A 23,814-nucleotide genomic window follows, 5' to 3' on the forward strand; every position below is an offset into this window, starting at 1 on the left:
ATATATATATATATATATATATCACAACGGTTGTTTACTATATAACCTTGTGATATGTATTGTACTACCTAGTTTATCACCACGGTCACTCACCCATGGTGGAATACAACATACTTACAATCACACACTACCTAACAATGGACACACAACCATCATTATATGTATTTCACAATCGTTATCATATTTGTTTTCCGTAATAGTGCAACTTCAAATGGTCGATATTATTTGCAAAGAGTCTGACTTCCTTCAAGAGAGAGTCAGAGCTATAAATATCTATCTATAATATTAGGTCAAGGTATCACTTATTCACATATAAAAAATAAAAAGACTTCTTGCTTAACTTATCGCACACTGAGTCACCTCTAATGTACTCACCACAAGTACTAATAAATAAGGAAGTTCATAATTCAATCATCCCTGTTAATATAATTCGAACATTTACTAACATAATTAATAGTGTATGATTTAAAATTTCTATAAGAGTGCAACATCTTCATTGATTGTAATAAAAAGTTTCCTAACCTTAAACTTAGTGAAGTAATTTATAAAATAATCACATAAAATACACATTTCTCATAAATAATTGATTATGAGTTATATTGAAAATTGTAAACATCCAGCAAAAGTCGCATAACTCAATAAATTCATGTAATATTAATGTTTAGCCCCACTTCCGCCGCCAATACCAGAACCTGTTCCCGTACCAGATCCTTGGCCAGCTCCAGAACCTATACCAACCCCAATTCCAATACCAATTCCTATACCAACTCCTCCACCACCACCATGACCTCCACCAACACCACCACCTAAACCTGCGCCACCTCCACTTCCTACCCCACCACCTGCACCAAAGCCTTCCCCATGTCCTGAACCTCCATCTGTTCCTCCTCCTCCACCTCCTCCTCCCCCACCGCCACCAGCTATGCCTCCAGAACCTCCGCCAACACCAGCTCCAGCTCCAAATCCACTACCATGTCCTGAGCCACCACCAATTCCACCTCCACCACCACTACCTCCTCCTCCTCCACCACCAATGCCTCCTCCAGTTCCTCCACCGATACCTCCACCAGCGCCAAATCCTCCACCTTGTCCTGAACCACCACCTAATCCACTTCCACCACCACTACCTCCTCCTCCTCCACCGCCAAGACCTCCTCCAGCCCCACCACCTACACCTCCACCGGCTCCAAATCCTCCTCCATGCCCCGAGCCACCACCTAATCCACCTCCACCACCACTGCCTCCTCCTCCACCACCTCCAAGTCCTCCTCCAGCTCCACCACCTACACCTCCACCAGCACCAAAACCTCCACCATGACCTGATCCACCGCCTAATCCACCCCCACCACCACTTCCTCCTCCTCCACCACCTCCAATACCTCCTCCAGTTCCACCACCTACACCTCCACCAGCGCCAAATCCTCCACCTTGTCCAGACCCACCACCTAATCCACCTCCACCACCACTACCTCCTCCACCACCACCTCCAAGTCCTCCACCACCACCAAGACCTCCTCCTGCACCACCACCACCAAGACCTCCACCACCTCCATTACCTCCTCCACCACCACTACCACCTCCAAGTCCTCCACCACCACCTAGACCTCCTCCTGCACCACCGCCACCACCAAGACCTCCACCACCACCAAAGCCCCCTCCTCTTCCACCTCCACCTCCAAAATCACCATGGCCGGGACGACCACCCCAACCGCGACGACCACCCCAACCTCTACAACGAGGTCCACGTCCAAATCGACAATCATCTCCATACCTTTCTTGGTCAAGCTTGTGATCACCAAGAGTAAGAATACTAAGATCAAAAACAATGCAAAGAAGTAGAACACTCACAGAAAGCCATTTCCCTTGGAATCCCATTAATGCTCAATTGAATTGAAAAACTCCTTCACACTTTTTCTTACACTTTGCTGCTCTTTTTTTCTTTGGATAAACTGTCAATTTGCTACTCTTGATATCTTGTAGAGATATTGTTCAATGTGCTTTATAGGCCTCATCAAATATCAGTGTGTATTAAAGATTGCGTGTTCTGAACCGTTGGGGGAGTAGGGGAAAGCATTAAAGGATAACAAGTGGAACAATAATGAGCTTCAAAAGTCCAACGTGGACTCTGGTTGCATTTGGTAACCTGGTAGGATATCACTCTTTTTGCTTTTCACAATAATGCAGATCATTAGTTTGTGATTTATACATAAGTCCACGTTGAATATTGGCCTTCATACTTTATACTTGATTTTGTAATAAAATGTAGTAACATGTAAAATTTGTCGGCAAAAATATATGCTTAAAAATGAGTTCCCTTCTAAATATAGTCCTGAAAAAACAGTGTGTAGAACTGTTTTTTTACTACAATAAAGTATATTTATTGGGGTGTAAGATTTGCAGTAGTTCTACCGTTTTTTCCCATAATGGTAACCATTCATGTCTAGGCTGGCTTGCATATAAACTTGGTCAACCCTACCGACGAATGTTGTCTTCCGAGCTACTTTTCAGAGTAAAATTAAATTCGCCCTACTACTTTTCTTAGGTATTTAATTTGATTCTTTACTTCGCAATTAAAATAAGGGGACAACTTCTCTACCCATCACAAAAAGTTGAATAGTGTACATTCCACCAATCACATCACATTATTTAATTTTGTCCTATTTAATTAATTATTAAATAATATATTTTTTGGTTGTTTCCAATGCATTTTACACTAAAGGTAACTCTACCCAACTTTTTGTGTTGGGTAGATAAGAATTCACCTTAAAATAATATTTTATCCACGGACTAGAAGTCTAGAAATGAATATACCAAACAAAATTATTTTTACTAGTACAAATTTACTCCCTTCAGTCTTAATTGAAAAAAAGAAAGTTAATTTCTACATTTTCTCAAAAAGACATGTGAGTGTATTTATTTTGTTTTGTATAAAAAAATATATCTATTAATATATCTATAATTAAATTGTTATTTATCTATGAGCATTTAGATAAGATAACATAAATTTCTTTTGATTTAATTAAAAAAAAATTGTTTGAAAAACTCTAGAAATGCATCAGTATAATTGTTTAGAGACTTCAGTATTGTGGTTGCATTTTCGCATAGACAATATTCAATCTATTCGTAAAAAATTAAACTGACACTCATTTGTAATAATCATTTATAGTATTCGGTTTATAACATTTACTTTTTAGTAATTTTTTAAAAATTATATCGGAGATCGAATCGGTGAAGCTTTCGGTTTAAGACTTAATTGGTTCAATCGATTAAATATATGATCAAATCGTTTATTAAATAAACTAATAATATAAAACTAATTTTTGATAGATATGTCACATATAATATAACCATATATTCACAATTTATTAAAAAAATATTTTAAAAATTAATTACAAACTTAATACAACAATATTGATAGTAAAAAAATATAAAACTAATTTTTGATAGATATGTCACATATAATATAACCATATATTCACAATTTATTAAAAAAATATTTTAAAAATTAATTATAAACTTAATACAACAATATTGATAGTACATATAATAACACAACATAGTTGTACACTTCATTTTAACCTTCATTTAAAAATAATTTAAACAGATTAAAGAATTACAATAAAATAAGTTATACTAAATCAAACAAAAATAAAATAATAGAACATAATAATTAAAATAAATTTTAAATAATCAAAAATACCTAAATTAAAATATAGAATACAAAAAATAAACAATACAATACACTTAATTAAACAGCAAAAAACAAATTTGAGTTGAATTACGACAAACATATGATTGAGTGTGGTTGGAAGAAAAATTCTAATGGAGTGACAAAACTTAGAAATTTTTATGTTTGTAATAAAAACACAAAATTCTTTTTTATGATTGGAGAATTTATATTAAGTTTTGATATTTACATATTAATCTTTTTTTTTTGAAATAAAAAATCGGTCAATTTGATGCATTTTTGTCAACTGGGCGGTTTTACAAACCGGCTCTAGTTCTATGGTTTGAATGATTTTGAATAGTTCAATCCGGTTTTTCTAGTTCTACTCCGGTTTTGGTCCACTAGCAATTTTGAAAAATTAACTCAACCGAATTCATCTGAGGTTTACGTTCAATTGATTGAACTGGTCGGTTCGGTATAGTTTTTAAAGCATTGTTTATAATATAAAAATAGTTATGACATAAACATGAAATATAAATAAAATAACGGTTATTTTTTATATTTAAAATAATTTTAAAAAAAAGATGAGTTTAAAAAAAAGTCAAATTCTTGCATTGGGATTACCTGAGATTACCTAGTGTTTTTTTAATGGTAAAATAAATATATAAAAAGAGAGATGAAGTTACAATAAACAACATAAAGTACAAAAAGTGTCCATAAACTAGAAAATACAATATACACGACAAAAAAATCTCAAACCATGATGGGGCAACGAAATACTCCCTCCGTTCTTTTTTAAGTGTCGTTTTAGCAAAAAGCTCTTCAACCAAAATAGTGAATTATTATAGTTACTTTTCCTATTATACCCTTATTTATTTTTCTCTTTCCAAATAAATTCAATCATACACTCTCTTTTTCCAATAACTAATTGAAAATTTTGAGGTGGAATTATTGAGAAAATAAGGGTATAAATGACAAATTATAACATTAAATTATAAAACGACACTTAAATAGGAACAAAAAAATTCTTCTAAAACGACACTTAAAAAGGAACGGAGGGAGTATCAGGAAAAAAAACACCAATACTAAAGATCCATCTTGCTACTCACGGGCTCGAGCTTAAACCAAGTTAAATCACCATCAATAGATTAAATTTCAATAAAAGAAAAGCAGGAGATCCACCACCACACTTTGACTCGGAGCAAACACTTGATCCGCTATAGATTTTGATAGATGATAAAATTCTGAAGTCAATTCGTGAAGGTGTAAGAAATCTCTCCCAACCTACCCAAAATCCAATATCAGTCCCTAATTTATGTGTGTTACACCATCGTAATAGAGCACTTAATATGGGTGGACCCGATGTGGTCTAGAAGACGAGACTTCCATCACATTGAATGAGATTGTGGTGACTCAATTCCTTAGCTAAATATTAAATTTTCTATTGTTGATTTCTTTCCAAGCAAGACGACATCATCTAGCTTAGAAATGACATGTTAAACCCTCAACACAATCTATTTTTATTTTCGTGAGAGTTTGGTTGATCTAGAATAATATAAATTCTACTAGCACCAGTAGCGACGGAAAAAATCTGGAGATTAAGCTATTGATTAACTAACCTTAACTCGCAAAAGCAAGAGTCGCCACCGAACTTTATTGTTTCCAAAAGAGAAAAGGGGGAAATATCGATAAAAATCACAAAGAGAAATATGAATAAGGGGGTTGGTTATGCAAGGGAACCTTATCACCCCTTACATCAGTGATACTCCACAGGAACCTTTTGAAAATCTGTGTAAAGTTAAAGCGGTTTTGTTTGCAAAAGAATAAAGAGATGAGAGAAGAAATGTTTTCGTCTTTTTAAAGTGAGTTCGACAAGACGTTGTGTAGCAGTGAATTTGGTGAGACTAAAGTCATGGAAAAGACTTAGTTCATTTTTAAATAGAGTCGCCACCGCGCTTTGTTTTTTTCCAAAAGGAATGGGTGAAAGAGCGAATAAAACCCATAGAAGTTTTTAAAATCAAAACTAATAAACTTATTAGAGATTTGGGTAAGGGGGTCTGTTATACAAGGGGAAGGTTTTAAGCACCCCTCATATCCATGGTACTCCATGGGAACCTCTTTGAAAATGTTATTGTTTTGTGTACATCTATTTGAAAATCATATGAACTTGTTAAAAAAAATGTGGGGATGGGAAAAGAAGTTTTTGAAAGTGAGCTCGATAAGACATCGCGTCTCAGGCTTACACACCCCTTTAACAATAGGAAAGTCAGAGCTTTTGTAGTTCCTCTTAAAAGGAAACTAAAAGGGCCAAAGTGGACAAAATGTTTTTGGATGTTGAGTTTTAACAAAATAAGGTCAATGGACTAAAAGTAGTTTCACCGGGAATAATTATCCTCTTAGTGCCAAGGTTTTAAAAAGGGGTCGGTAAACAAAGTATATACAATGATAATACAATGGATAACAAATATAAGAATATAAGGATAAAATCAACAAGTACATGTACATGAATTAAAGACAATGATCAAGGTAAACAAATCACATTTAACATTGATAAGCAAAGGATCATGGAGTTTTTTGAATTAGGATTTTGAAATCACACCTAAACCTAATTGATTTTTTAATGATTAAATACTAAATTCTAAAAGAAAATTGGTCTAAGGGTACATCGAAAAGTAAAGGACACATTATCATAACCCTAAACAAATATTCACAAAAAGATACAAAGTTAATTTGAAGAAGATAATCAAAAGAAAATGTTTTTTGTTGATTTTAATGCATAAAAGACATGCTTTTGAATTAATTTTTAAATGATGAAAATAAATAATATTTTTAGATTTTTAATCATAATATTAAAATAGACAAAGTAAATAAACAACACAAAAAAATCAAGTCAAAAAGATTATTTTTGCTATTTTAAATGATTTTTCAAAGTTTGAATAAAAAGTGATTTTCAAAGAAAATACACATTTGATCATAAAATAAATTAATTATTAAAATGAAACAAAAATTGAAATTAAAATTCCTAAAAAATTAAATAAGACATTAAAATAAGTTTGATTTTTTTTTTTTGGAATTTTTTGATAAATAAAATTATTTTAATAAAATAGGAAAATAAAATGTCACATAATCATGTGACTTGATATCAATTGGTCACATGCAATTTAAGTCACTAAAAGACAAAAACATACAGGAACCAACCAGAGCGCGCCACGTCACCCCCATAAAACCAACCAACAACCAAAACATCATAACTTTCACGGTTTTTTTTCCAGATTTTTAGCCATCTTCAAACGACCATAACTCTCTCGTTTCTCAACGAAATTGAAAAGTGTAAACATAAAAGTTGTAGCTCTCAGTTAGATCTACAACTTTGTAGTTCAAATATTTGAAAAGGATGAAAGATAAGGGAGATATCTAGACGTGAAGAGGGCACCAAAATTAAAAATCACAAAACAACAACACAAGGGAGTTTCAACATGTCAACTTCAATTTCACATATCTCTCTCAATTCTTAACCATTTCAGTGATTCAAATCGCAATTTAAAGTACAAACAAACATCTACCTCATGCTTTTCATAGTATTCAAAATCATCAATTATGGAAGTAGAAATAAGTGCAAGAAATCCGTAAAAACACGAAAATTTACCTCTTGGAGCAAAAACTTCAAAACTAGTTATACCACTTCCGGAAGCAATGTGATGATTCTAAAAGCTTCCTAGGGCCTTTATGAAGCTAATGGTATGGCTATTTTGTAATGAGACCCTCTGAATCTCCCTACCTGAATCAACGCGCATCCATGGAACATGAGAATGGTGTATGGTGATTGAGTGATTACGGAAGTGGTTTGAATGTTTGAACACCTTATATATGATATATAGAAGTTATTTGGATGGTTAGTTTGGTAGGTTTGTGTTTGGTTTAAGTTTTGGCAAGTTATGAGCTTAGTGAAGCTTTAATGGAGGTGAAAATGGTGATTTTTTGTTAGAGGTGTTTTGAGAGGTTGTGGAAGGGGTAGACAGCTTCTAAAAAAGCCCAAGGCCCAAGACTGCATATAAAAAGACTACAATCCTATTTTTGAATGCAAACATAAGATTTTGTGTATTGTGAAGAACTGTAGTTCTGTAGCTGTCTCGTGTGATCCAAGGAATTGTCCTTGATGATTGCGTTGGAATAGTTTGTGCGTGTTTATGTTTTCACTCTAAGCTTTTAAGCACGAGTGTGTGTCTCTTGATTGAAGCTTTTAAGCAGATCAAGGTGTGTTTTTGAAGAGTGTCTTCTCTCTGTAATTGTTTATGTTTATGTGTAATCACTATTGTGATTGAGGGGGAGTGAGTGGAGATACTCAAGTCTAGGAATAGGTTGAAATTGTATTGGGTAGGTTTTAAGTGAGGAGTTGTAAACGGGGGAGTTTAACTCCGAATTAATTCTGCTTATATTGGATTCCCTCCCTGGCTTGGTAGCCCCCAGAGTAGGTTGTTTGAACCGAACTGGGTAAACAATTATGTGTTTTCTTTATTGTTTTATGATGTTCTGTTATAATTTTATATGCTGTGAAATTTTTGATGTCATAACATTCGGTAAGACATCGAGCGTGTGTTACTAGAATTTTCAGAAATGGAATAAAACTTTGGACAATGCTTAAAACACATGGATCATAGCTCAAAATCAAGTGAAATCATCTGAGTTTGGTGCCTTGAACAAGTTAGAGGGGCTGCAAGAAAGGAATCTTTGCATTTGAAGTAGTTTTGGTTCAAAACTTCTTCATGTTCATGGAGTTTTTTAAGTGTTATGAAAGCTTTCTTCACAAAATCATATCTCATAGCTCAAGCCATGGAATTTCATGCTAATGGTATCTTTGGAAAGCCCTTGCTACATACCTCAATTCACTTGTTAAAAGTTTCCTCAAACTCTTTTGGGATCATGGAGAAAAAAGGCCTAAAGTTAAAAAAAAACTAGGTGAAAACACTTAGAATTTTTCTGTCTTTTGAACATAAACCTTCTTAATCCAAAATCTCTCAAATAATAACTTTTAGCTAAAATTTACATTAAGATAAGTTGTTTGTTTTGTCAAGATCTACAACTTTCATGTTTGGAGATTTTTGAGTTTCTAGGCAAAATTTGAAGTTGCCAAAATTAGATTTAAAATCACTTTAAACCCCAATTTTGACTTTTGTTGACTTTTTGATTCTTGATGAAGTCTTTGAATTTTCTTTGATCAAATGTCTTCAATATCCATATGATGATGATTTGGATCCTTAAATGTCCATAGGTGACCATTTTTCTCAAAAGTCAAAGGTTGACTTGCATAGTTGAGTTTTCTAGATGAACTGCAGTTTTGTGATTTCCAAATGAATCAAGATCTCCTATTCAAATGAATGATATGGATGGATTATAATGTTGATTTGGGTGTCCTTGAATCATAGTTTGAGTCTTGGAACCATGTTCTAATTAAAAGTCAACCCTCTAGGTCAAAACCCTAATTTGGACCTCTAGTGAGCTTGAAAGTGATTGATCTTGCATTGGGACATCTTTGGGCCTTGATATTTATGGGAGAACCCTTTGAATCATAGATGAATGTTGAATTCCTTTGTGGTCCTGAAAATCCTAATTTTCCTAGTCTCCTCCTGGCCAGTCTCCTGTCTTGGGACACAAGCAACAAACAAAAACTTTTTGTATTTTTTGTTAGAAAAAGATATATGCATGATGATTATGATGATGATGATGATGATGATCCAACTATTTTAAATGGGGTGGGATCTTAGTGGTAAAAAATTGGGGTACAACAGCTACCCCTATTTAAGTTCCTGATATCTAATGAGGGGAAGATGGGAATCTTCGTCTCAGCATGGTAGGAGGGACTTAAATACAAAATGATAGCATAATTTGGACTCTAAGAGCCCACATGTATGACATGAATGCAAGACTCTGACTTTTTTTGGGAAATATGACAGCCAATTACTGGTTTTGGATGAAAGGAAAAGGAATCACGATATCCAAGAGTATCATTGAATAAAGTGAGGATCACAACATCTAAGAATGGCATTGAACAAAGTGAGAAAAGACATCCAGGAATGGAATTGGAGAAAAGGAATCACGATATCCAAGAATAGCATTGAATAAAGTGAGGATCACAACATCCAATAATGGCATTGAACAAAGTGAGAAAAGACATCCAGGAATGGCACTAGAGAAAAGGAACCACGATATTCAAGAATAACATTGAATAAGTGAGGATCACAACATCCAAGAATGACATTGAACGAAGTGAGAAACGACATCCAGGAATGGAACTGAAGAAAAAGAATCACGATATCCAAGAATAGAATTGAATAAAGTGAGGATCACAACATCCAAGAATGACATTGAACAAAGTGAGAAACGACATCGAGGAATGGCACTGGAGAAAAGGAATCACGATATCCAAGAATAGTATTGAATAAAGTGAGAAAAGACATCCAGGAATGGCACTGGAGAAAAGGAATCACAATATCCAAGAATAACATTGGATAAAGTGAGGATCACAACATCCAAGAATGACATTGAATAAAGTGAGAAATGACATCCAGGAATGGCACTTGATAAAAGAGATAAGACATCCAAGAATAGCATTGGATGCAAGATAGAAATTGAACATCCAGGAATAGCACTAGATAAATAATGAAAAGACATACATCTGTTTTGGTAGGTGCCTAATAAGTTGGACTTAGATCTCAAGGTAAGATGTTGATAGCAACAGGACCTCGGAAGAATATAAATGAGCATGAAATTTATTTCTATGCATAATATTGAATTTTTCTATACATGATGAATGTTCAATGTAATGCAATTGTTTGTGACAACTGAGGTAGACTCTTTTGTGAGGAAAGATTGGGACACTAATTCCTCAACACGGGGAGCTTTGCCAACTCTACTATGGAAGATGCTTGAACATATCTATTGTTACACTGGTAAATGTATCAAACCGATAATCTTCTAAGAAAAACCAATAAACTATACTTGGGGATTACTGAAGAAGATTGCCCCTGATTGACTGATTGTTGTTGGAAAACCGATCATGGCTTCAATTTGATTGTTGATGGGGATAAGTTGATCATGGTTTCAGTTCATGAAATGATTGCGGGAAAGCTTGCCCCGGTATGATTCTTGAAGGGATCTTCTGATCAACAAATTTAGAGTTGAACAATCTTTAAATAAAAGGACCTTGAATTAACGTGCCTCTGATATGATCACTAATCAAGTTTCTCGACTGTTTTAAATTTCCTTGAAAATGAGAGCTTACTCGCAAATAAAATGTTCATTTCAAAAGTGCTAATTTTAATGCAATGCTCAAGAAAATTTTGAAAAAAAAATCATTATACAATAGATGAATCACTGATCAAAACACAATGGTTTATATATTCAAAGTGAAAGAAGAAGAACAAACATGATATCAAAACAAGTGATTGGCAAATCTATTGGGAGTCAGTTTACGCAACCTTGTTGTAGTATGCTTTCAAAATAAACCTTACTTCAATTAGGTCTTTTAAGGGTTGTAATGTGGCTCGGTTCACGGTTTCAGAAACAAAGGATATAAGGCTCAAATTCTTATAGTGACCCACCCCCTTCTTCGTGATGATCTCCAATCCTACGCTCAGTTAATTCAACTTATGCACTTAGGTTCCAAGAGATTTTTGGAATTGTACTTGTGATAGTTATGATGGCTCTTAAGCTAAAAGAATTTTGAGATGGTGGTCACTTCTTCCTTTTGATGGTAACAACATTTTGCTGTTTGTCAAGAATGTATTGACTTCTCTTTTGATTTTTCTTTTGATATCCCTAACTTTTGCTTGAACTGTTTCTTTTGATCTTACAGTCAGCGGGATGCCCCAATTTTGTCTAAGTCTCCTTCATAGGTTTTGACTTACCGGGCATTTTCTTTGATTCTCCCTTTTATATTTTTTTGGGAAGATAATGATTGCCTTGCTTAATGATTAGGATGAATCATCATTGGATTTTGATTGACATCTCCAACATTTCTTTGATGTGTGAGGAGGAAAGCTTGTGATTGAAACCCTTATTGAAAGGTGTATTGAATTATTCTCTTGTAATTGAATGCACAACCAAATTAACTGAGAACTACCCCGCCCCAGGTTAAAATTACTAGTTTTTTGTATAGAAAGAAACTCCAACTTCTAGGCTCAAAAGGGGTGAACGAGGGATTAACTTCCTTATTTCTCCAGTGTTTGGGAATTGAAACAATGCCTGTACGTCATCAGCAAAGTTTTATTTGAAAGCATATCGTTTAGCAATTCGGGTATTTCGTTTTCATCATCCTCCCTCTAATATTTGCATAAGTAAAAGTTTGATAAAGAAAGTGACAAGATATATATTTGAAAACAGTAAGTAAAAATGAATTGAATCAAAACATGCAATGCTCATTTCATTAAAATTATCATTCATAAACAAACGAAGTTCAATGCAATATGCAATACAAAACAAGGAAATTATAAACAGAAAGAAACAAGGCCTAGTGACTAATCAGCAACAAGGAGGAGATGTCCTGTCTTAAACACTGGCTTTAGGAAAGGTTACTCTGGATTGATTTCTCTTTAGCCACTATGTTTTGGAAAAAGATTAGTTTTTACATTGGGACCAACATCCTTGAAAGTTAACATATTTGCCCTAATAAACTCTTGTACGCTAGCCTTCAATGCATAACAATTTTCCAAATCATGACCAGCACCACCTTGATGGAATGCACAACAAAGATCAGACCTTCCATGGCCCTGATAGTTCGAATTCGATCCCCAGTAAAGTCGCCAGCTGAAGCAACTGGAAAAACTCATCGGAAAAACAATGAAGTCGCCATCGATTGTTTATTTATCCCAAGAAAAGGGAAAGGAAAACATCGACTAAAACCTATAAACAAACAAACAAAGTTCTACGACCTAAAGAGAAAAGGGTAAGGGAGTCGGTTACGCAAGGGGAAGGGATTAGCACCCCTCACGTCCGTCGTACTCGACAGGATCCACTCTTGTTCGTTCTAATCTATGGGTGTTAAGAGTCTAAAGCTTAAAGCTAAATGCAATGCATGACAAAAGAAAGAAAACAAAACACGGGGAAAAGAAGGAATATTTACAAAGTGTGCTCGTTCGGACCCCGCGATCCAATGCCTACATATCCCTTAAAGGAATCAGAACAGCCGTAGTTCGGCTCAAAAGTTTTTGTATGTTTTTGTGTTTTTTAGGTGGACAGAGGTTAAGATCACATCCCAACGTTGCTCGACCTTTGGAGACTCACATGCCTAAGTATGGGAAGGACTTAACATATCCTTAAAAGAAAAAGAAAATTGGTTTGTGTTTTTTGATGTAGATAGAGGTGATCTAGAGCCCAATGCAAGGATGCCCACCTTACTCTACGTTTTTTAAGTTTTAAACTTTATTAGGTGTTTTGAAGTGTTTTATTGTTTGGTGTTTTTTAGGGGGAAATCGTAGATAACGGTGAATTAAATCCCAATGCAAGGATACTCACCATTCTCTACTTTTTAATATTTATTAGGTGGATTAAAGTTGAAAAAGAAAAAGAAGATGCTCTAAACTAAAGGGGGACTAAAGGGACCTAGAAGTTATCATGCTTGGATAAGATCCTAAGGTCTAATGACTTTGAAAAGTCAAGTCCTAAGGGAGCATGGCAAAAAGAGACAAGCAAGGACAAACACAAGCAAACTCAAGATAAACAATGTGTATTCAAGATACACCAAGAGATACACAAGTAATAAAAGAGACAATTTAGAGATACACTCAAACAATTTCAAGAAACAATAAACACAAATCATCAAGAAGACATGCAAGGATACACACAAGCAATGTCAATAGACAATCAACACAAATCAAGAAGAAGACATGCAAGGATACACACAAGCAATGTCAATAGACAAGATATCACAAAGAAAAGAAAACAGAACACAAGCCGCATTAAATAAACCACATAAGGAAGTACTTATCAATCAAACAATGGCTCATTGATCCCTCAAAAGATCTCACCTCACAACAAAATTAATCAAAACAAGCTATTACTAATTAAGTAAGAAGCGAATAGCACCTAAATGGCCAACAAAGATGAAAAGCCAACAAGCATACACAATGAGGATCCTCTTTAGATGACACAAGTCAGAAATGAAACCTCATAAAACCATGGATCATTTGCTTCTACAAAGCTCACCATGGGGTCAACAAAAATAGATCACAAAAGAAACAAACATAAACTAAAAAGAGATAAACAAAAAAAGAGAGAAGGAGTCAAATTTCTCTCAAGCCTTTAAAAGACCATCATGGAGTTTATCATACCCCATATAATCAACAAAGTGCAAAAGAAATCCCTAAGGATCCAACTTGACCCTAAATTAGGGTTTTAGGAATTGCATAAGAAGAGAATCCATAATAAAATGAAAAGAGGTTCATAAAATCAAACTAAATTGATATAATCAGAAGCATACTCAAGTCATATGTTGCCCTAAAAAATAAGTCTAATAACTAAGGGTATAATTCAAAGAAAATGTAACATAATCTCAAAGTAAACTTTATCTAACATATGCAAGTCTAAATTCAAAGAAAAATAGAAGATAATTAGGTAAAATCAAAGAAAATACATTGTATGCATCCTAAAACAAGTATAAGTCAGAAACTAATCAAAGAAAAGATTTAATTACAAGGGAGAATTAATAAACAAAAATATAAACAAAACTAGCCCAAACTAGGCATAGAAACAAATTAAATCAAGGAAAAAACGTAAAGTCAGAAATAAAAATATATAAAAAATGTTCTTATCACCTAAGATCATTTAATAACACTTGAGTATTTTCTTTTGATTTTTCCCAAGCTCAGTTGATAGCTTTTAGAAATTATCAAGTGAAAATAGCCCTTTAAAACCCTAATTCTACACAATTAACTTTAAAATTGAATTTTTAAAGTTAATTACTTAAAGTCAGCAAACTAAAATTATACAAAATGAAATAAAGGTCTTAGAAAACTAAAACATATTTTTGTTATTTTTTTGGTCAAAGGAACAATTAAAAATAAAATAAACAAAACAGACACAAAAGAAATTATAAAGTTAGATATACTAATTTAAACAAATAGCTAAAGTATAAACAAAAATGTTAAAAAAACAAAATAAAAATACCATAAATTAAAGGAATCACTAAAGTTCACTGTCCTATTTTTCCATAATTTTTAAATGGCTGGAACAAATAAAGATAAAATCAAGAACCAAGCGGTAAAAAAAATCATAACTAAAACCCTATTTACAAGTGGAATTTTTATATATCACGAAAATTATGAATAAAAATAAAATAGAAATATGGCTGAATAAAGGACTCCCCAAGGGTCATTGTCCTATTTTCTTGGAATTTTTGATTAATGGGAAATAGCAGAAATAAAATCATAAAATAGCAAGTAGTGAAAGCATGAATAAACTTATATGTTTGTTTTGTGGGATTTTTTATAATAACTACGAAAATTAAAAAAATAAAATAAAAATATAACTGATTAGAGGACTCTCCAAGGGTCATTTTCCTTTTTTTTGGAATTTTTTTCATGATTATAACTATTTTAAATAAAATAAAGAAAACAGATAAAATAAATAAAATAAAAAGAACAATGGAACAAAAGGGGTGGTGTAAAGCTAATAGTAAAAGGCTAATGGGCTAAATAAGGGGGTGTGGATATAAACCCAACACACGCGGCCCAATGTTCAGAATCACTTAGCAGGGACATAACTTAATATCAATCGGTCACATTTTATTTAAAAAAAAAAACACGGACCAATCAGAAGCAAGCATGGCTGAAAATAAATTATCAAACAAAATCTGCCAATCAGAAGAAGACACCTAGTCGTGTTCTTCAATGGACGAGCAAAAGCAAAGCCCTAACACGCATGGTGCATGAGCACCTTCAATGCAGCATAACTTCATGAATTCTCAGCCAAATAAAATGAACCAAACATCAAAGTTGCTCCCCTCTCAACAAGGATCATCACCACGGCTTCAGATTTTAAAATAAATGCAAGGTCAAAGAACAAGATGAGCAACAAGTCATTACTTTAGCTTAGTTTGTAAAATTTTTGAAAATGCAGAACACGATATTTCATTCACAAAGAGGTTCACACAATGGCATTGAGACTTCATACAAGCAACACAAGAAGCATATCTAATAATATGATGCTATGCAGTGGTTTTTGAAGGTTACCTCTTAGGAGTATGAAATAAACATACTCGATGCCTCTGGACAAAAGAGATAATACCTTCAGATCCTCTTCTTTGAGCTTTCCCCGAGGTGAACGAACCACAATCCTTGAGCAAAAGCTGGCGTATGAGTTTGGTAGCAGAACTTCTTATGAAGAGAATAAGAGCTTCAGATTTTTTAGTGAGCTTGAGTAGGAGGCCGCTTCTAGGGTTTCTGAAGGTAATGAGCTCTTTTTATAAGAGCTTTAGAGTGAGGGTAGTGATGTCAATGCACTTAACAAATCCGTTAGAGGGCAAGTTTGGTCATTTTGCAAATCTTTTGTGAGGAAGAACACTATGCGTTTCATGCTATGCAAGAGCTGTCCTTGGGTCGTTTTAGTGAGGTCAGCAAGGTAGTGGGGAGAGCACAGAACAAATGAGCTGGCAGTGCAATCCTTTTGCGTGAAAAATCCAAAAGTTACTTGATTTGGAAACTTGTCTCATGTGCATGCATATCATGTGCACATGTTTGGCTTGAAATGGTAATCTGAAAATGGCTTGTATAATACAGGCTCCTCGCATGTTTCTATAGTCAGCTGCCATTAAAACAATAAATATGAGCAACACCACTTGATACCATGCCCTCAGCTGACTTATAGCCCTTAAATTTCAAATTTGGCTCGTGCATTTCCTAAGTTAAGAAGGTCTTTATAAAGATCTTTTGATGTAGATCATCATAGGATCTTGAATTGTTGCAAAGGATGCTTGGAGATGAGAGAAATGACCATAAGGTTTCTGAAAAAAATGAGGCAGCTGAGCAGCGCGCGCATGGGGTCAGCTGAGCCATATCTCATCTTTCTCAAAATCTACTCGTGCATTTTGTAACTTAAAGAGGCCTTTTGAAAGCCCTTGTAGTGAGGATCAACATGAGCTTTGAATCATAAGAAATGGTGGACTTGTCTAGGAGAACTCATGATAAGGATTATCGACTGGCCATGAGAGATTGGCCAGACTTGGGCACGCGCGCGAAGGGCCAGTCATCTTGAGCTAGTTTGATGTCTCAAGTTTAGACATTCATATCCTTCTCATTTTTGGGCCAAATGAAGTGACTCAAAGCTTGTTGTGAAGCTTACATGACCATTTACAATTTCCTTTCGTTTATTCTTTCACAAGTTTCTTTAATTGCAAGAAAAGGGCTTGTACATTTGGCCCACCAACTGCTTGATGAAATTCCTGGGCATGGCACAGCAACTGCATGGTAATTTATCCATCATGACTTGAAATGACCCCAACTTCAAAGGCCCATATCTCTTAATTTTCAGTGCATAGTGCAAATTATTTATAAGAGACAAGTTTGTAGACCTCATTCCCCTCTCCAATATCCCAAAAGAATCACCCAAATCCGATAAGAAACGAAGAAGTTATGGTCGTTCAAAGTCATGCAAAATCATCCAACACTTAGAAAAAAATTTTAACATCCAAGTATCTTATCTTTCAAGTAAACTTCAAAACCTCCATTTCTCATGATTTTCACTCATCAATGATCATTTCATATGAAAATATGGTCTATGAACTTCATGTTGACCAAAAGTCCACTTGGTCAACTTTGACTTTATTTGACTTTTAGGTAAAAAGACCATTTTGCCCTTTTTGGTCAATTGCTCCTTTTTCATTCAAAATTGATGATCAAATCTTCAATCATGGATTCTTAAGAACACATAAACATCATGGAAAAAGAATTGGCTCCAAAACTCTAAGCAAACCTGATTAGATCCAAAACCCTAGTTCTGATCTCTGTCTTAGGAGGATAATGAACAAGTTTCAACACCCTAATTCCTCTGGTTATCTTGACAAAATCCTTGAATCAGAGATACTTCACATGATAAAGAGAGAAAAGCCTCAAAGAATTGGCTCATACAAACCTTCAATGCCTCCATTAGTCACAAACCCTAATTCAAGATGATGCTTTAACAATTGATCCTTCAGGATAAAACTTCTCTTGCCATAGCTGTTGAATTCCCTTTCTCTATCTTGAGGAAACTCATGAATACCATAATATCTTGATCCCATCCTTATGTATGAACGCACATGCTAATGAGAAGCCTACAAGTGGTTGAAAATTGGGTGAGCAAATTTTAGGGTGCAACATGCCCTCAATCTCTTTTCTAAAGTTTGAAACTGTTCTTGGTCTGCCATTCTTCGTCTGTTGTTAGCTCTAGTTCCGTACTTATGTTGAGGAAACAGCTTAACGTTTGACGAATAACTCTTGAAAGACACACTTGGAATGAGAGTTTTGAACAACCTGGATGTATGCAAAGGATGTAAATGATATGCAATGTAATGCAAAAGATTTTTTTCATTTTTATTATCTCAAATATCTTTCAAGGGATTATTAAGAGCTTGTAAATGTAAACACCATAAGGTAACTTGAAGAGAAAATTTAATTCATTAATGATAAGGGACAAAGGGACATCCTTGGTACATATAAAGGGACAAGGGTCATCGAGGGACAATTGAGGGACTTCGAAGTACCATTTATTTCAAGAGTTTACAAAGGGACCGCCTTAAGGTACAAACACTTTCAAGAGTTACAAGATAGGAATAACAAAGAAAGCTAGAAAATCTCAAAAGTAATCCTAAGGAATCTCAATGTGAATCATCCATAACATCTTGGTTCTCAGAAGAGATAACAACATCCCATACTGGGCACAGAAATTCTTAGAATTAACAATTAAAGATCCAAACTTTCTTAATTATTCTATCTTTGGACTCTTGAAAATGTACCTCTTGGTTTTTCTTCTTTTAATTCCTTGGAAGATATTTTGGTTTTAAAATGCATGGATGAATGAATGCAAACATAGTAAAAACATGGGTTTAAGGGTTCAAAGTCACGAGCATGGAGCCAAAGGTCTACCCATCCCAAAGGTGTGTACTATGGTTATTTTGTACCTGTAGATCAAGGTTCTATTGTTTCCCAGACTCAAGCATCCCAACTTGGAGATTGTAAACTCTGTATCAACATACTCATTTGAACAAAATCCAAGAGAACCTCATCTGAGCGTAGCCTCGTGTAACAACTATTATGAAAATGAATCAGATATACTTTCCACACTACATCTTAATGGCCAAGATTGGTTAAGGGTTTCTAGATTATCAGCTTCTACAGCCTAGTTGAACGCAACGATGTATTCCCAATTACATGGTCAACTAAGTTACTTCCAAAGAGGCCTCCACTAAGCGATGGATCTCAAATTGACTTCTTTGGGACTACTTCCTCGAGATCAAAAATGACTATACCAGTATAATAAGTTTACACTATAAATCTGGGTTAGGATTTGTCTCACCACAAGGGGAATCAAGCCCTTTCCCAATACAACCTAATAAAAATAACAAGTATTCACATAGGAAAGTAAAAGACAAATGTATGTACAAAACAAAAACAATAATATAAACAAAGATAGGGTTAACCCTTCCAAAGATACACCAATAATTTGATCACTATCCCCAGCAGAGTCGCCACTTTTCTGTAGCGGTGAAATTGGTGAGACTAAAGTCATGGGAAATACTTAGCTCATTTTTAAACAGAGTCGCCACCCGCGCTTTGTTTTTTTCCAAAAGGAATGGGTGAAAGAGCGAATAAAACCCACATAAGTTTTTAAAATCAAAACTAATAAACTTATAAGAGATTTGGGTAAGGGGGTCTATTATATAAGGGGAAGGTTTTAAGCACCCCTCATATCCATGGTACTCCATGGGAACCTCTTTGAAAATGTTATTGTTTTTGTGTACATCTATTTGAAAATTGTAACGCCCCAGACTGCTTTCGGGATGATCGACTGACCCCACAAACCAACACGGGTCTTTTCAGCATGCTTTGACCTCACTCGCACGCTTTCCGGGAAACTTCCCAGAAGGTCACCCATCCCAAGACTACTCCAAGTCAAGCACGCTTAACTGTGGAGTTCTTATGAAATGAGCTACCGAAAAGAAGATGCATCTTGTTGGTATAGGTAGTACCCATCAATCCTTATAAGACATCTTTCAACCATGCAGTCTCTTCCCTGCACAGCCTCACGATCCCTCTCATTCCGATGTGGCGACCACCATTGCCCTCTTCGGCCTTAGGTGTTCCATGCGGTGCAACCACCCCTCGCCTTCTTTGGCCTCGGGTGTTACATGCCCACCAGCTTCCGCATGGTTCGTCCTCGAACCACATCGTACTGGGAGAGGTCTGGCTCTGATACCATTTGTAACGCCCCAGACTGCTTTCGGGATGATCGACTGACCCCACAAACCAACACGGGTCTTTTCAGCATGCTTTGACCTCACTCGCACGCTTTCCGGGAAACTTCCCAGAAGGTCACCCATCCCAAGACTACTCCAAGTCAAGCACGCTTAACTGTGGAGTTCTTATGAAATGAGCTACCGAAAAGAAGATGCATCTTGTTGGTATAGGTAGTACCCATCAATCCTTATAAGACATCTTTCAACCGTGCAGTCTCTTCCCTGCACAGCCTCACGATCCCTCTCATTCCGATGTGGCGACCACCATTGCCCTCTTCGGCCTTAGGTGTTCCATGCGGTGCAACCACCCCTCGCCTTCTTTGGCCTCGGGTGTTACAAAAATCATATGTGAACTTTTTTTAAAAAGAGTGTGGGGATAGGAAAAGAGGTTTTTGAAAGTGAGCTCGATAAGACATTGCTTCTCAGGCCTACATACCCCTTTAACAATAAGGAAGTCAGAGCTTTTGTAGTTCCTCTTAAAAGGAAAATAAAAGGGCCAAAGTGGCCAAAATATTTTTGGATGTTGAGTTTTAACAAAATAAGGTCAATGGACTAAGAGTAGTTTCACCGGGAATAATTCTCCTCTTAGTGCCAAGGTTTTAAAAATAAAGGGGTTTGGTTAAGCTTTAACAATACATGGTCATTGGACTAAGAGTAGTTTTACCGGGAATAATTCTCCTCTTAGTACCAAGGTTTTGAAGAAGGGGTCGGTAAACAAAGTATATACAATGATAATACAATGGATAACAAATATAAGAATACAAGGATAAAATCAACAAGTACATGTACATGAACAAAAGACAATGATCAAGGTAAACAAATCACATTTAACATGGATAAGCAAAGGATCATGGAGTTTTTTGAATTAGGGTTTTGAAACTTTGGGTTTTGAAATCACACCTAAACCTAATTGATTTTTTAATGATTAAATACTAAATTCTAAAAGAGAATTGGTCTAAGGGTACATGGAAAAGTCAAGGACACATTATCCTAACCCTAAACAAATATTCACAAAAAGATACAAAGTTAATTTGAAGAAGATAATCAAAAGAAAATGAGTTTTGTTGATTTTAATGCATAAAAGACACGCTTTTGAATTAATTTTTAAATGATGAAAATAAATAATATTTTTGGATTTTTAATTATAATATTAAAATAGACAAAGTAAATAAACAACACAAAAAAAATCAAGTCAAAAAGATTAATTTTTCTATTTTAAATGATTTTTCAAAGTTTGAATAAAAAGTGATTTTCAAAGAAAATACACATTTGATCATAAAATAAATTAATTATTAAAAAGAAACAAAAATTGAAATTAAAATTCAAAAGAAATTAAATAAGACATTAAAATAAGTTCATGATTTTTTTTGGAATTTTTAGATAAATAAAATTATTTTAATAAAATAGGAAAAGAAAATGAAATAAAATGTCACATAATCATGTGACTTGATATCAATTGGTCACATGCAATTTAAGTCACTAAAAGAAAAAAACAGACAGGAACCAACCAGAGCGCGCCACGTCACCCCCACAAAACTAGCCAACAACCAAAACATCATTTCACGGTTTTTTTCTAGATTTTTAGCCATCTACAAACGACCATAACTCTCTCGTTTCTTAACGAAATTGAAAATGTAAACATGAAAGTTGTAGCTCTCAGTAAGATCTACAACTTTGTAGTTCAAATATTTTGAAAACGATGAAATATAAGGGAGATATCTGGACGTGAAGAGGGCACCAAAATCAAAAATCGCAAAACACCAACACAAGGCAGTTTCAACGTGTCAACTTCAACTTCAACTTCACATCTCTCTCTCTCTCTCTCTCTCTCTCTCTCTCTCTCTCTCTCTCTCTCTCTCTCTCTCTCTCTCTCTCTCTCTCTCTCTCTCAATTCTTAACCATTTTCAGTGATTCAAATCGCAATTTAAAGTAAAAACAAACATCTACCTCATGCTTTTCATAGTATTCAAAATCATCAATCATGGAAGTAGAAATAAGTGCAAGAAATCCGTAAAAACATGAAAATTTACCTCTTGGAGCAAAAAATTCAAAACTAGTTATACCACTTCCGGAAGCAATGTGATGATTCTAAAAGCTTCCTAGGGTCTTTATGAAGCTAAAGGTATGGCTATTTTGTAATGAGACCCTCTGAATCTCCATACCCGAATCAACGCGCATCCATGGAACGTGAGAATGGTGTATGGTGATTTAGTGATTACGGAAGTGGTTTGAATGTTTGGACAACTTCTATATGATATATAAAAGGTATTTGGATGGTTAGTTTGGTAGGTTTATGTTTGGTTTAAGTTTTGGCAAGTTATGAACTTAGTGAAGCTTTAATGGAGGTGAAAATGGTGATTTTTGGTTAGAGGTGTTTTGAGAGATTGTGGAAGGGGTAGAAAGCTTCTAAATGGTATTTAGAAGTTGTTTGAAACCTTGTTTGACACCCAGAACTTATGGAACTCAAAATGACTTGAAAAATGAAAAGTTAGAAAGAAGGAGAATTTTGGTGTGTGTAATCAAGGGAGTGATACCCTCTATTTATAAGCAATATTTAGGGTTTGTGGAGGGAAAAATCAGATCAAATGGAAGTCACATGTGAAAGTTAGCCAACTTTGCTTCTTGGTGAAGTTTTGTGAAAATTGTGGTTCCAAGATAAGGTACAAGCATTCTTGGAGTTATTGAACACTTTAAACATGTTTGGTCTGAACTTTAGGTTGAGTGTATACAACAAAAACAAGTTGGAAGCTCACGGAGAGTGGACTTTGTGATTAAAGTGGCTTTACAAGAATGGAAGTCACCACTTTATGCTTGAAATGGAATGAAACTTTGGACAATGCTTAAAACACATGGATCATAGCTCAAAAGCAAGTGAAATCATCTGAGTTTGGTGCCTTGAACAAGTTAGAGGGGCTGCAAGAAAGGAATCTTTTCAGTGTTATGGAGCCTTCTTCATAAAATCATATCTCATAGCTCAAGCCATGTAATTTCATGATAATGGTATCTTTGGAAAGCCCTTGCTACATACTTCAATTCACTTGTTAAAATTTTCCTCAAACTCTTTTGGGATCATGGAGAAAAAAAGCCTTAAAGTTAAGAAAAAAACTAGGAGAAAACACTTAGAATTTTTCTAAGTCTTTTGAACATAAACCTTCTTAATCAAAAATCTCTCAAAATAATCACTTTTAGCCAAAAGTTACATTGTGATTAGTTTTTTGTTTTGTCAAGATCTACAACTTTCATGTTTGGAGATTTTTGAGTTTGTAGGCAAAATTTGAAGTTCCCAAAATTAGGTTAAAAATCACTTTAAACCCTAATTTTGACTTTTGTTGACTTTTTGATTCTTGATGAATTATTTGAATTTTATTTGATCAAATGTCTTCAATATCCATATGATGATGATGATTTGGATCCTTAAAGGTCCATAGTTGACCATTTTTCTCAAAAGTCAAAGGTTGACTTGCACAATTGACTTTTCCAAATGAACTACAGTTTTGTGATTTCCAAATGAATCAAGCTCTCCTCTTCAAATTAATGATATGGATGGATTATAAAGTTGATTTGGATGTCCTTGAATTATAGTTTGAGTCTTGGAACCATGTTCTGATTAAAAGTCACCCCTCTAATGGAATTAGGTCAAAACCCTAATTTGGGCCTCTGGTGA

The 23,814-nt window shown here is 34.7% G+C and overlaps 1 protein-coding gene across 1 annotated transcript; it reads right to left on the bottom strand.

The window, feature by feature from the left end:
* Window positions 1–654: 654 nt before the first annotated feature.
* LOC131637535 (glycine-rich cell wall structural protein 1-like) lies at window positions 655–2,575 on the bottom strand. The gene has a single exon (XM_058908130.1). The coding sequence runs from the start codon at window positions 1,873–1,875 to the stop codon at window positions 655–657; it is 1,221 nt and encodes a 406-aa protein (XP_058764113.1). The 5' UTR covers window positions 1,876–2,575.
* Window positions 2,576–23,814: the final 21,239 nt, after the last annotated feature.

The sequence above is a fragment of the Vicia villosa genome, unplaced genomic scaffold (genome assembly GCF_029867415.1).
Source record: "Vicia villosa cultivar HV-30 ecotype Madison, WI unplaced genomic scaffold, Vvil1.0 ctg.002020F_1_1, whole genome shotgun sequence".
In the NCBI taxonomy this organism is placed as follows: Eukaryota; Viridiplantae; Streptophyta; class Magnoliopsida; order Fabales; family Fabaceae; genus Vicia; species Vicia villosa.

Coding starts and splice junctions, on each gene's coding strand:
- LOC131637535 (XM_058908130.1), bottom strand. CDS start 1,875: ATGGGATTCCAAGGGAAATGGCTTTCTGTGAGTGTTCTACTTCTTTGC.